Source organism: Pristis pectinata, chromosome 2 (genome assembly GCF_009764475.1).
Source record: "Pristis pectinata isolate sPriPec2 chromosome 2, sPriPec2.1.pri, whole genome shotgun sequence".
Lineage (NCBI taxonomy): Eukaryota > Metazoa > Chordata > Chondrichthyes > Rhinopristiformes > Pristidae > Pristis > Pristis pectinata.
This window is the reverse complement of record NC_067406.1, coordinates 75,498,771-75,512,751: the sequence shown is the minus strand read 5'-3', so window position 1 is coordinate 75,512,751 and position 13,981 is coordinate 75,498,771. Positions and strand designations below refer to the sequence as shown.

The window sequence follows — 13,981 nt, the reverse complement described above, 5'->3', positions numbered from 1 at the left end:
CCTGGTGCAGGGGTGATATGAGAGAGAAGGAAAAACAAGATGATGTTTTTTCCTTTAGGACAGCAACCGCAAATAGGCTGGATAACCACATCTGTAAGCACATCAGGATAGGTGTGGGAGTTTAAAGACAGGTAAACCCTGATGTTTTGAATTGCCTATTTTGGTAAGATTACCGGTTGTCTATTAACTAGATCTTTCAGGATAATGGTAATGGATAATAATTGTGCATACAATAGGATTGCACAGCTAAGTCTGTGAGGAGGAGGTTCAGATTGAGAGTGGTGGTGGGGGATGAAGTGGGATTGTGCTGACTTCTTGGGTTATGTTCTTTCAATAGGATTCTGGCAGAGAATCACTATCCAAAAGGCAAGATGCTCTATCTTTCTAATTTATAATGTAGGTCTTAATACAAGATGCGAGACATTTGAATTATCTGTAATCCTCTGATGCCGTAATGCTGCCACTGAAGCAAGATCATTGCCCAGAGGTTCACTGATGGCCTTTACGGATTGAAATGTGCTATCTTTACCCTGTCTGGCCTAAATGAGACTCCAAATCCACAACAGTGTGGTTGACTCAAAACTGCCCTCTGAAATTATCTAGCAATGTTAGACACAGAGAATGTATCCCCTTGTGAGAAGGTAAAATTAGAGGCCGTCAATACTAGATCACCACCAAGAAATCAAAAAAGTGAATTCAAAAGAAGCTTGGCCTAGACAGTGATGATAATGTGAAACTTGCTATCACAGGCAGTAGATGAGGTGATTAGTATATGTGACTTTAAGGGGAGGATGGATAACCAGGGAGAAGAGAATAGATGGTTATTGCTAGTGGGAAGCAGATGAAGAAGGATAGGAGGAGTCTTGAATGCATCATAAACACAGCATATATATTAATATTTCAATAACAATCAGTTTTGGTAGTAGTTGGGGAATACATTTTGAACAGGGCACCAGAAGAACTCCCTAGTGATGTTATGGAATATTACAAACTAGGTTGAGGGGTCCTTCTTCTACATTTCATTCCCAGATAATGAGTTCAAATTCTGAAGGAAGATTGATGATTGACAGTGGATGCAATATGTGGGAGAATGTCAAAGATCCCTTTATTGGCGTGAGAAAACGTACAAGATTCCTCTAGCCAACATCCCTATAAACCTTGAACTCTTTTTTTTCAACAGCTGTCCTATTAAACTTGCACATTTCGGATTCCACAGTTAATGTGTATGATTTGTGAAAATCTTGGAAAAATTAAAATACAGTGCTTCTTTGTTTTTTTTTTCATTTTTAGGTATTCCCAATTTTATTCAGAAGAGGAGTTCTGCCACTACAACATGTTTAATCATTATTTCTTTGGAGGAAAGGTACGTTGCAACACATGAGAAATAATACCTGACTATATTAGTGCATTTCTTAATGTGAAGATCTCTTAAAGGGCAAGGAAAGTCAAATGAAAATTTTTGTTTAGTTGTTTCTCCCATTGTCTACTTAAATATATTTTAAGATTCTGTTTTTGTTTTGGGTGATGTAATTTCTTATATACTGCAAATTCAGCACCTCACGAGTTTTGCCTATGGGGCCCTTGAGATAAAGCAGCCTATTCTTGGGAAACCAAGTTGTTCAGCAACTAATTCCCATTGCACGCAAGAATTCAGGAGTGCTTTTGCCCAAATCTAACCTGTTTCCTATCAAAACATTTTCAACAAATCCCCACATTCAGATGTAAATTTCTCCATCTGTATCTTTTGTAATCCTAAACATGTCACCTCGCAAAAAGTGAGCCTTGTTCCAGAGTGAAATTAATGATGTGTAGGTGTATAAGTGAAAAGCTAGTTCAGAATTCTGCAACTGACACGAGTGCTTTCCAATTTGGGCAATAAAGTATAACACCTGATGTGCATTTCCTGAGATTGTTAAATGTTTTCAGTGTTTAAATACATCCTTCTGCGATATGCCAGTAAAGCATGCATTTTATTGTACATAGGCCTTTCTGGTGCTCCATTCAGAATTTACATTAAATTATTTACTTCCACCTCCATTTCAATTTAATGACCTCAATTGATTTTATCCATTTTTTAACCAGTAAAATCAATATGGATTTGTGAGTTCCTTTTTTTCATGATTATTGGATGCTGGGATTGTAATAGTTAAAGCAATAAGTTCAGCTATTTTGGAGGCAGACTGGTGGTCTCCATTTTTCTTGAGTCTGCTATTCCCCTCAGATAAAAGACAGGCTTATTTGACATTTGTAAATATCAAGCACCCGATCTGGTTTGTCAAACCCTTTTACTCCATCGACACTTCAGTTATTTTCTTGAATTTATTTACATTGTTTGCTTTAAAGCCTTATCTGACAATTTATTCCATAATCTCTCTGTACAAATGCTTCACTTTGCACGAGATCATTCTGTTTGAACTCTATGCTTACACTTAACCTTTGCTTTTTATCTCTGACTCCTTAAACTGGTTTTTGATTTTGCTTTTGCATCCCTCAAATGATAACTTAGCCCTTCAACCACATATACCATTCATTGAAATCTAGTTGTTTTTTCTCTATGCTTCAAACTGCATTCTCCATTTACTCTAGTTTATATAATTATGGACACTTGCTATGATATTACTTAAAGCCAGGCAAACTGCCAAGTAAGCTAAGTACATGGTTTTGTTAGATCTCTCTTCTAACTATTCAATTACTGAAACAAATTAATGCACTGTAGAATTAAAAAAAGTCTTACATTGTTTATACCAGTAATAACTAGTAACTGTTTATTGTATATTATTAGACCTGTAAACATTTACAGTAATATATGTATCATCCAGTTTGGAACATCTTACCTTTTTTGTTTGATTTTTTTTAAGAGATTCGCAGCTCTTTTCAGTCTTTTTTGGTTTCAGGTTTGATCCATAATCCTGTCAGTTTTGTTTCTGTTGTAATGAAATTCTTAGATCATAAACGATCAGTGCAAGGCTTGCATCTCTTTATCTCCTTGTACATTCATGTTCTATTCTGCTGTGCATTCCCATTTTGCTCTTCTCTCTGCTCTCAGATCAAAGAGAATATTAAGATACTTCCAAGAGTACCAGTGAGGGTTAAGCTTTGAAGGAGAATGAAGGAGACTATTTTGAATTTGTATAAGGAAATTTGGCATGAAAACTGCCAGAGTTGCAGGCTTTGTTTGATTTAAAAACTTCTTGCTGCTCTTTTATATTATCCTTTACAATTGGATAGTAAGTAACGTATTATTGGCATTCATCTCCTGACAACACCCATGTGCTGTTGCCTAGTGATTGGTGGAAATCATTGCAGGAGTTCCTCAGGGCATCTTCCTCATCCAAGTCAAAAATGGGGATGCTTCTGTAGTGTTGGGTCCTATGTGCATCTTCTCAGATAGTGAAGCATTTCCCTCCAAGCCACATTATCCTCACTTGGAAATGTATTACCATTCTCTCATTATCTCTGGGTCTAAATCTCAGGGCTCTCTGTCCAACAGCACTATAGGACTGCCTTCATACTGAGTGCAATTGTTCAAGGTGGCAGTACACAAGTACCTTCTCAAGGCCAATCAGAAATGGTAATAATAGTGACATTGCTCCCATAAATCAAGTTTTCACAATAGATGGTGCTTTCCAGACCATAGCAACTTCTGGGTTCTGTTAACTTGTATCCCAACCATAACTTACTCTGTCAAAACCAGTTCTGAGAGTGACCACTTCTTTTAAATTTCTTCTTAACCATCTCTGCTGTATCAAGAGTAATCCCAGTTTACATAATTCGTCCTCGTAAATGAATCATTATGTTGTTTCGAACTTTCTCCTCATTGCCTTTCTGAACTTGTTTTAATTTTGGCCTTTGCACATGTTGAACAACTATAGAGTAACAAAACAGTGTGTCGATAAAACTTGCCCTGGACCTCTTCTCCAACTTCTGTATTTTACTCCACTTTTGAAGGAATTAAAGTAGCACAATTTAATCAACTGTGTATTGAATTCCGTTGAATGTTTCATATATTTCCCTTCAGACATTGGGTTGATGATTTAAAAATATTGATTTGTGGGAATCTTTATAGAATGAAGTAGTTTGCATTCTGCCATATTGCTTCCAATACCTGTAATTATTATTCTATGTACTAAGAAAATCTTTTTCCCCTGTATGTTTTAATATGCATTAATAGTGCTGCCAGTGAAAGGGCATAATAATGACATTATTTCAAATATTGTAGAATAAATGTATTTGTGTATCTTTTTTTCACGATGCAATTGTCAGTAAAGCTGTAAAGCCCAAAAATTAAGTGTAGGACCTGGACACTGATGCATTTTATTTTTTTAATATAGTCTGCCTTTGAAGGATTTCAAACATTCTTGTGTCAGGACAATGGAGAGTCTGTTATTATGGTGACTGACCCACCATTTGGGGGCCTGGTGGAGGCGCTAGCTCACAGTTTCAAAAAGATTGTTAATGTGTGGAAGACATCACGGAATAAAGGTACAGAAAGCTTTCAAGTGCATTGAAGAAGAATGTTTTGTATGAAACAGTACAGGGACATTAGGAAATGGAGTAGGTCATTCATTCCCTGAGAACAGTTCCTGCAAAACCTAACTGGTACATGAAAGATCCCACATGCTTCCCTTGCCTAAATCTCAACTCCACTTACTTTGATCCAAATCCCTTAATTCTTGTTTCTAACAAATAACTAATGATCTCTGTCAAAGAAGCTCCAATTATTGCCACAACCCAAGCCTATTGAGGGAAAGAGGTCAGATTTCCAAGCCAGTTTCTGTGGGGGGGAAAACATACCACCTAGTTATTTTCTTAGATAGTTTAGGTTAAATTTTTTGATTTACAATCCACATTGGTTGAAATAATTTCTTTGTAACTGCCCTATCAAATAGTTCCAGTATTTTTAAGCACCTCCATTAGATCACTTCTGTCTTTAGTCAAGGAAGTTCAAGCCATATTTAATCCTCCTATCTCAGCTCTCTCAGCCCAGTATCATTCAGCTGAATCTACATTCTTTACCCTTCAAGGAGAGTTATGATGGTGTGCAAAAGTGAACCCGGTGTTCCATATAACTCAAGAATACCACTTCACTTTTTTTGTTCCACCCTCTCCGAGTTAAAGGTCAAAATTCCTTTCGTTTTTTGGACTTCTCATTATACTTGTCCTCTTGCTCTTAATGATTTGTGAACTTGGTCATCTTACTTGGCTATGGAGAAAAGGGATGAAGAAAATAAAATCTTTAAGAAAATGAATGAACATTCTGAAAGAATGTGCAATTTTACATTAGTTGAATCCAGAGATTTTTTCCCCAAGCTGCACAGAGAAATGATCAAAAGCAGCATGAATAGTATACCTTCCTGACCATATAGAAGAAATTAGCTCACAATACTGAATGTACAGATTTTAGTTGATTTATAACTTTGTTGAGTCTGGGAATCCCAGGCAACATTCAGTGTTAGATGATATTGCCCACAGTTTACTGATTACCAAACAGAAGCACTCCAGAATTTGACTTCACATAGATGCAACATCTCATTGCTAATTGACTTAATGTTTAATTTCAGGTTCCACTTCTAGGCTGCTTTTCTATCAACTTATTGTCCTCATAATGAGCCATTGTACCTGTCCAAGACCAAGCAGATAAGACTGGTGGCCAATCATAATGCCATTACATGTACTCTACCAACAGCCATTAATAGATTAGTTTTATTAAAACCAGTTTTATCAGCTTTAATCACTTTCAATCATGCCAATATTTGTCACAAGACAAGATTTGAACCTGCTTTGCAGGGCTTAGTGTTAATGTGAATCGATAGGTTTCTGGGTGCATATTTTAAAATGTTCTTTGTGCAAACTTGCTACATGTATGATTTCTTTACTTTCTGAATTTAATACTGATGTAGATGATGATGAGGAAGGGAAAACAATGGGTAAGGGGATTAATATTTGAACTACCTGTTTATTCACATGTGAATGGGCCTTGATCCTGGTGTAGATACAAACTAATTAGTTTGGCTCATTTAAGATATCAAAAGTGTTGCTGTTTTAAACTGATCTCAGAAGTCATGAGCTGCTTTCAGTTATTTACCCATCTCAATCCTGCTAGCTTATTCTTGATGGCTGCTATTGATCCAAATTTTCATTGCTCTATAGCCGTAAGAGTCAATTGCCCAATGTTGTTGCTTTTCAGTGTTAGAAATGTTTTTTTTCTTCACGAGTAAAAAGCAATAATGATCATTTAGGGATTGTTTCATGTCACTCTAGAAATTTAACAGGGCCCCTCTGACCATGTGTTATTCTTGTACCCCTAAACAGTTTTCTTTTGGAGCTTTGTGGGGGAGCATGGACTGTGTTATTCAATGTGGGACCCTCTGGGACATCTTGGTCTTACCTATGCATTGTTGGAACCCTAATTAGGCAAATTCTTTGCTATCAGGTGCATTAAAATTTCTGGATCTGCAGCTACACAATGGGAAGATGGAATATTGGAATTTAAAGGCCTGCAGCAGGCTAAAACATCTGTCTTCAGGGCTCAACAAGTTCAGTGGCAAATGTAAAAGCGGCTGTAATAAACATCATGGTTTTACTTAGGATATCTTTATTTTGAAGCTAGATTGTTTGCAGATCTGCTGTGGAATCCAGCAGGTAAATACACATGACAACTGCTCATAAATTCTTGGATGAAGTGTTAAGTTTTTTACATCTGAATGACCAAAGCAATGCCACTAGTTTAAAACCACTTGCCAGGAATGGACGCATACAGATGGACATTGAAGACATTAGTTAGTCTCAGTTCCTGCTTTTTTTCCAAAGCCATGGACATTTTTCTTTTCAAATACTTAATCCAATTTGCTTTTGGAAGTAACTAATGAAGCTGTTATGAATCTTTAGGCAATTCTGAATTACGACCATTAGTTGCGATTAAAATAAAAATCTTATTGCCTGCCTGAAATTTTCCCTTCATTTTGATGATCCTTTTAACTGCTTTGATCAGATCACCCCCTCAATTTTCAATTATGTAAGGGAAAGTAATGCAACCGTCCTCATAATTTAACTCCCGTAGGCCAGAATACATATCAGCTTTGCACCACACTCTGGAGACTTTTGCTGAAAGAATTTATAGTTGCTATAGATTCTTTCTGGGTTTTTGTTCCTTTTGAAATCTGCAATATCAGTAAATATTTTACTCCAAAGAAAAATCATCTGGTAAAAGGCCAGAGGTGCTGAGTTTGATTCCCAGTCTCCTGTGTTAGCGTATTTCACCTGAAAGAAGGAAGAGAACCTGCACTTATATAACATGCATTTTTACCCAAATGGTATTTTCTCATTCCATGCAAAGCTTTTTATTCTGAGGATCTTTACAGTTCGGTGGCTTATTATTGTTTTGTTTTCATTCTGTAGATGATGAATTACCAATATTTTGGATTTTTTCCATACTTTCTTGAACCTCGCATTCTACAGTGTTTTCCAAACATTCAGCATGCTTGATTACCAGGTGAGTAGCTTCTTGACACAGCATCGCAGCATGGGGAAATTTCATGATACCTGAAATCAGATTAATTTTAGATCAAGTTATGAGGTTTTTTGTCTAACATCAGAAAAGCTAAGGCAGTCATTTGTAAACCTGCAGCCACTCATTGGCTTTAAATATAATTCATTTAGGTGCTTTCGGGTGGGGGGAAAACACTCTATCTACAAAGGAGCAGAGTGTGAAATTCATTTGTTAAAATACTAAACAGGATCAGCAAATACTTAATTCTGCTTTGCCTCACCAGCCAGGCTGCATGTTCAGGCTCACGTGATGTGCAATATAGTCCAATGCTGCCGCCCTCATATCTGATGAATTTACAAATGGTAGCAGTGTGTTCCTCCACTGAATCTTTTTACTCGTAGTTCTGCCTGGAATGTTAACTTTGGATCCCACAAGTGGACGAGAGGAAGCTCTTCTGTTGTAAAACTATGAATTCTGATCCATGAAAGGGAACAGTTGTGCCATGTGTCACAGATTCATTGGTAGGGGTGTTGAGAATAAGAGCTAGGAAGTCGTGCTGCAGCTGTATAAAACTTTAGTCGAACTGCACGAAACATTGTGTATAGTTCTGATTGCCCCTTTATAGGAAGGATATAGAGAGGGTGCTGAAGAGGTTTACCAAGATGCTGCCTAGATTAGAGGGTATGAGCTATAGGGAAAGTTTGGACAAACTTGGGTTGTTCTCCCTAGAGGGTTGGAGGCTGGGGGGGAGACCTGATGGAGGTTTTTAAAGTTATGAGAGGCATAGATAGGGAGGACAGACAGAAAATCTTTTCACCAGGATAGAAATGTCAAACACCAGAGGATATGTTTTTAAGGTGTGTGTGTGGGGGGGGAGGGGGGGGAGTTTTAAAGGTAATGTGAGGGGCAAATTTCTTATGCAGGGAGTGGTAGGTGCCTGGAATGGGTTACCGGGGTAGTAGTGGAAGCAGGCAGTTTGGTGGAGTTTAAGAGGCTTTTAGGGAGGACACATAATATGAATGGAATGGAGGATATGGATGATACACAGGAAGAGGACATTTAGTATAAATTGACATCAAGATCAGGACAGCATCATGCGTCAAATGGTCTGTCCAATGCTGTACTGTTCTATGTATGTATTGAACTTGCAGTGCGACGACTGCTCTTGCACAGAGAATGTTTCTTCCTGACCTCCTAAGGTCTTAACCTCAATTTGCATGCATCCAGCAAAGCTTATTAATTCTGATCCAGGACATTGTGTGCTTGTCCCAAAATTCTATCATTTTGGGGGCTTTTAAAGATCTGGAGTCCAGGTAGGTATCTCATCAATGGAGCTATAAACAGCTCTGGTCTGATTTTACAGGTGCAAATGAGCCCTTGCACAGTTTCTCTCTTAAAGGTCAAGAGCACTGGTGACTTTTTTAGTGCATAATATTCAGTTTGTTTGCTCCACATTTGCCCTCCATAATGCAAAGAACCATTCATAGCAGGATACACTGACATCAGTGTTAGAATAGGCCAGACAACAATAGTTTCATTATTTTATTAATGATTTCCTCCTTAATCAGAGAGAGAGCAGGAATGGTGTTCTGGACTATACAAGGAGACGTTGCCCCAATTTACAATCAGGGCCATCATTAGTGTCTGATATTCAGGAAACAGTCAAAGTACATCTAACCTGCAGCATTTTACATTCTCTTCATTATTTGACGGAACAACCCCTGTGACAGTGTCTCTCAGGAGAATGGGTTATTCCATGCATCCATGACACCTGATTCCACTGAGAAATTGCCCTGAAATAAAAAGCCTCAAGGGCTGAGGCACACTGTGGTCTTGATGCCTCAACCACTCTTTGCTACTCTTTAATTGCCAATGCTGCATTCAAGAGCCCTGTGCTCTTAAGCTTTGGCACAATGGTAGAAAAGGCAATGGCTGTGCCTCCAAAAGTTCAGAAGTTTATTGTAAAAAGCTGCCAATTGCTGGAGGGACAGGATCTACCAAAATTTGGAGAGACAGGGTCTGATTCAGGACAGTCAGCACAGCTTTGTGTGTGGGAAGTCGTGTCTGACAAATCCCTTGGAGTCTTCATGGAGATAAGCAAGGAGTATGAATGTTGTCTATATAGACGTTAGCAAGGCCCCTCATGGCAGGCTAGTGTGGAAGGCTAGAACGCATGGGATCCAGTGGGAGAAAGCTGATTGGATTCATAATTGGCTCAGTGCTAGGAAGCAGAGGGCGATGGTCAAGGGTTGTTGCTTGAACTGGAAGCCTGTGTCTGGTAGGGTGCCACAAGGGTCAGTGCTGGGACCTTTGCTGTTTGTAATTTATATAAGTTATTTGGATGTAAACATACAAGGCATGGTTAGCAAGTATGTGGATGGTACTAAAATAGGTGGTTGTAGACAATGTAGAAGGTTATGAAAAATTACAGGGGGATCTTGATCAGCCTGGGTATGTGGACTGAGGATTGGCAAATAGCCTTCAATCCAGATAAATACAAGGAGATCAAAGCAGGGTAGGACTTAGTGAATTGTAGGGCCCTGGGGAGTGTTATGGAACAGAGGAACCGAGGAATGCAAGTACATAGTTCACTGAAAGAGGCACCTCGGGTAGATGGTGGCGAAGGCAGTGTTTGGCACGCTGGCCTTCATCGATCTGGGCATTGAGTATAGGAGTTGGGAAGTTATGTTGCAGTTATACAAGATGTTGGTGAGGCCTCACTTGGGGTATTGTGTACAGTTTTGGTCACCCTGTTATAGGAAAGATGTTATTAAACTAGAAAGAGTGCAGAAAAGGTTTACCAGGATGTTGCCTGGACTTGGGGACCTGAGTTACAAGGAGAGGTTGTGTAGACTACGACTTTATTCCCTGGAAAGTAGAAGATTGACGGGTGTCCTGAGGGAGGTATATAAGATCATGAGGGACATAGGGTGAAAGCACAGTCTTTTTCCCAGGGAGGAGATGCTAAAACAAGAGGGCATTGGTTTAAGATCAGAGGTGAGAGATTTGAAAGGGACTTCAGGGCAGTGTCTTCACACAAAGGGTGGTGCGTATTTGGAACAAGCTGCCAGAAATAGTGGTTCAGGTGGGCACATTAGTAACATCTAAAAGCCACCTAGATAAATACACACGTAGGAGAGGTTTAGAGGGCTATTACCCAAATGTGGGCTGATGGGACTAGCTCGCTGAGCAACACAGTTGGCATGGACGAGCTGGGCCGAAGGGCTTGTTTCTGTGCTATATGTCTCTCTGACAATTGCAAACAAAACTGAGCAATGCAATTAGTTTTGTCTTTCCTCTGGTACTGTCATATCTCTTCCTTATTTGCAGTCAGATACAAGCAATAACTAAGTCAGCACCTGTCAGCCAAGCAGCTGCTACCTCTGTTTGTAAATGGAGGAGGACTTCAGCCCAGAGCTCTGAACTCCCTTTCTGCAACAGAACCTTTAGACCTGGATCATCAGCAGACATTTGTATAGCTGTACTATTTTAAGCAATTAGTCAACTTTTCTGACTCCCAATGAAAATATTGCCTTTGGGAAAACAGCATTTTTTTAAAAAGCTCCTCCTGCATCTGTTTTTCAATCCCCAGTCAAATGTAACCTAGCCAAAGCTTGCTGGGCAAGTTTTTCCCCTCGTACCTAGTTTCAAGCAAAATTGTTTGGCATTTTTACTGTGCTGTGACTCAGCACAACCCACTTTTAGTGAGTTTCCGGAATATAGGCTGATGTATTTTTCCATGTCTCATACCAACAGTGCTTTTAGTCTCCTGATGTGAAGTTCTCATTTTCTACTGAAACATGAAGAGTCCTGTGCTGTGGTCTTGTGTGTGGTTGACCATATTAGGGATACTTTTTTCCATGCCATATGTCTTATCTCTTTCCTTCCCCTTCCCTAAAAAAATACTAATTTTCATTTGAAACCCTATGTTCCATGGCTTTGGCCATTCTTCACATGCAGTGCTTGAGACTGAGCAGTTGTTATTATGTTCTTAGCTTGGGGTGGGGTGAAAATCAAGTTGCCTTTGGGTAAGTGGAAGAACTGGAATTTCTTGACAGTGCTTAGTGCAAGAAATAGCAAGCTGTGTAAAGTAAAAGAATGTTGCCCTTCAGCATTCATCAGCAAGAGGCAGCTTGCAGGTTTTAAAAACTCAGCCAAGTAGAATTTCTTATTTAGCATTGTGGACAAAACTTTCTTCTTTTAATCTGCTTTATAAAGATGGAGTTTTCTTTGTGGGCATTACAAGTAGCAGAGCAAAATTTAAACTGTCACCGAAGCTGAAACACGAACTAAGTGATGGAAGTATTTCTTCAGCACATCAAGGATGTACAAGGCATATTTGATCAGATATATTTATAATCTGTAGCTCATACAAATCTAGACTAGAGTGGTAGAGAGAAATTTATTTCGAGGAAATTTTAAAAAGAATGGAAAGATCCCAATACAGTCCTGATGATAAAACCATGATTTTACTTTTAGGTGGATTATGATAACCATGCACTCTACAAGCATGGGAACAGTGGTCGGAAACAATCTCCCGTGCGCATATTTACCAACCTTCCACCTAAAGCCATCGTATTGCCCGCAGAAGAAGGATACAGGTAGCCCTCTAATTCAAAAATGTTACCAAGTGAAAATGGTTTGCTATTCTAATATTCTGGATCCTTGACTTCCTCACCAACAAACCGCAATCAATAAGGATAGGCAGCAACACCTCTGCCATGATTATCCTCAATGCTGGTGCCCCACAAGGCTGCGTCCTCAGCCCCCTACTCTATTCCCTATACACTCATGACTGCTTGGTCAGATTCTGCTCTAACTCCATCTACAAGTTTGCAGATGACACCACTGTAGTGGGCCCAATCTCAAATAACGATGAGTCAGAGTACAGGAAGGAGATAGAGAGCCCAGTGACATGGTGTCATGACAACAACCTTTCCCTCAATATCAGCAAAAGAGCTAGTTATTGACTTCAGAAAGCATCCTATGTGGATGTATCATGGCTGGTATGGCAACTGCTCTGCCCATGACCACAAGAATTTGCAGAGTTGTGGATACAGCTCAGTATCTCACAGAAACTAGCCTGCCCTCTTGTGGACTCTGTCTATACTTCTCACTGCCTCGGTAAAGCGGCCAGCATAATCAAAGACCCCACCCACCCCAGATGTTCTCTCTTCTCCCCCTCTTCCATCAGGCAGAAGATACAAAAGCCTGAAATCATGTACCACCAGGTTCAAGGACTGCTTCTATCCCACTGTTATAAGGACTATTGAACGGTTCCCTTGTCAATAAGATGGAGTTTTTGACCTCACAATCTACCTCGTTATGACCTTGCACCTTATTGCCTACCTGCACTTCACTGCTCTGCAGCTGTTACACTTTATTTTGCATTCTGTTATTGTTTTACCTTGTTCTACCTCAATGCACTGTGTAATGAATTGATCTGTATGAATGGTATGCAAGACAAGCTTTTTCACTGTACCTCAGTACATGTGGACAATAATAAATCAATTCCAATATTAAAGTTCTTTTAACTTCAAATATCCTGAGTCAGAGAGAGAATCCCAGTTTGGTGGTTCTCAAATAATCGTGTTGGCAGTGAGTAACTGATTAAGACTTTTAAGAGGTAACACTTGTTCAGTATTTAAAAAATTAATCAGAGGGTGTCAAAGCCAATCCCTGCCTTGTCCTTCCTCTGTATTCACACCCACACTTTCTAGAAGTGGCGGTATACTGATAAGCTTATGGCTGTTCTCTCATTTGATTTACTTTCCCCACTTAAAGTAGGTAACTGTTAAAGCACTGGTCAAGCTTGGTCTTCAGAACCACATCCTAAGGGACATTTGCCCCATGAGTTATTAGGGACGTACATTGTGTTTTGTTCCATGAAATTAATATCAGGACTGAACATTCCCATGTTCCAGAAGAAAGTTCTCATTATCTCCTTGTATCATATGATGATTCGCTCCAAGCTGCTGTCATTGTTAGGCAATTCAATGTGTGGGGGAAGCTATTTTTAAAATTAATAACAATAGATAATTTTTGTATATCTTTTTATGACATTATCAAACAAATATATTTTGCATTTGCAATCTGAGGATTTTTGTGCCTCCTCCAAAGGTTGTCTTCTCTACACAGTGTACTTTTATTATAGATTAGTAGTTAAATTTAATCAAGAAAGTAAATCTTCATTTGATTAAGTTGATGAAATAGTTCCACACCTAAAAATGTGTCTTGCTGGGCTTTAAGTTGTATTTTTACAAATTCCAGTCTTTTTCCCCTAGGTACTGTTCATTTTGTCAGCGGTACATATCCTCGGCAAACAGACACTGTGAGATATGCCAAGCTTGCACATCTAAAGTAAGCAAGTTTTTATTTGTGCCACATTCAATTGTTTATGATTTAACACTTTATAAGGTTTTGGTAAAAAATGGTCTAGAACATGAATCAAAATGGTCAACAGAAGCACCCAAAGTGAATTTGATAACCTCA

At 38.9% G+C, this 13,981-nt stretch overlaps 1 protein-coding gene across 1 annotated transcript in view; it reads left to right on the top strand.

The window, feature by feature from the left end:
* zcchc4 (zinc finger, CCHC domain containing 4) overlaps positions 1-13,981 on the top strand; it is a 52,053-nt gene that overhangs the window by 29,308 nt on the left and 8,764 nt on the right. The window contains 7 exon segments of the mRNA XM_052010232.1: positions 1,291-1,363; positions 4,332-4,482; positions 7,399-7,424; positions 7,426-7,470; positions 7,472-7,492; positions 11,969-12,090; positions 13,774-13,849. Of these exon segments, the coding sequence (XP_051866192.1) occupies positions 1,291-1,363; positions 4,332-4,482; positions 7,399-7,424; positions 7,426-7,470; positions 7,472-7,492; positions 11,969-12,090; positions 13,774-13,849 (514 nt within the window).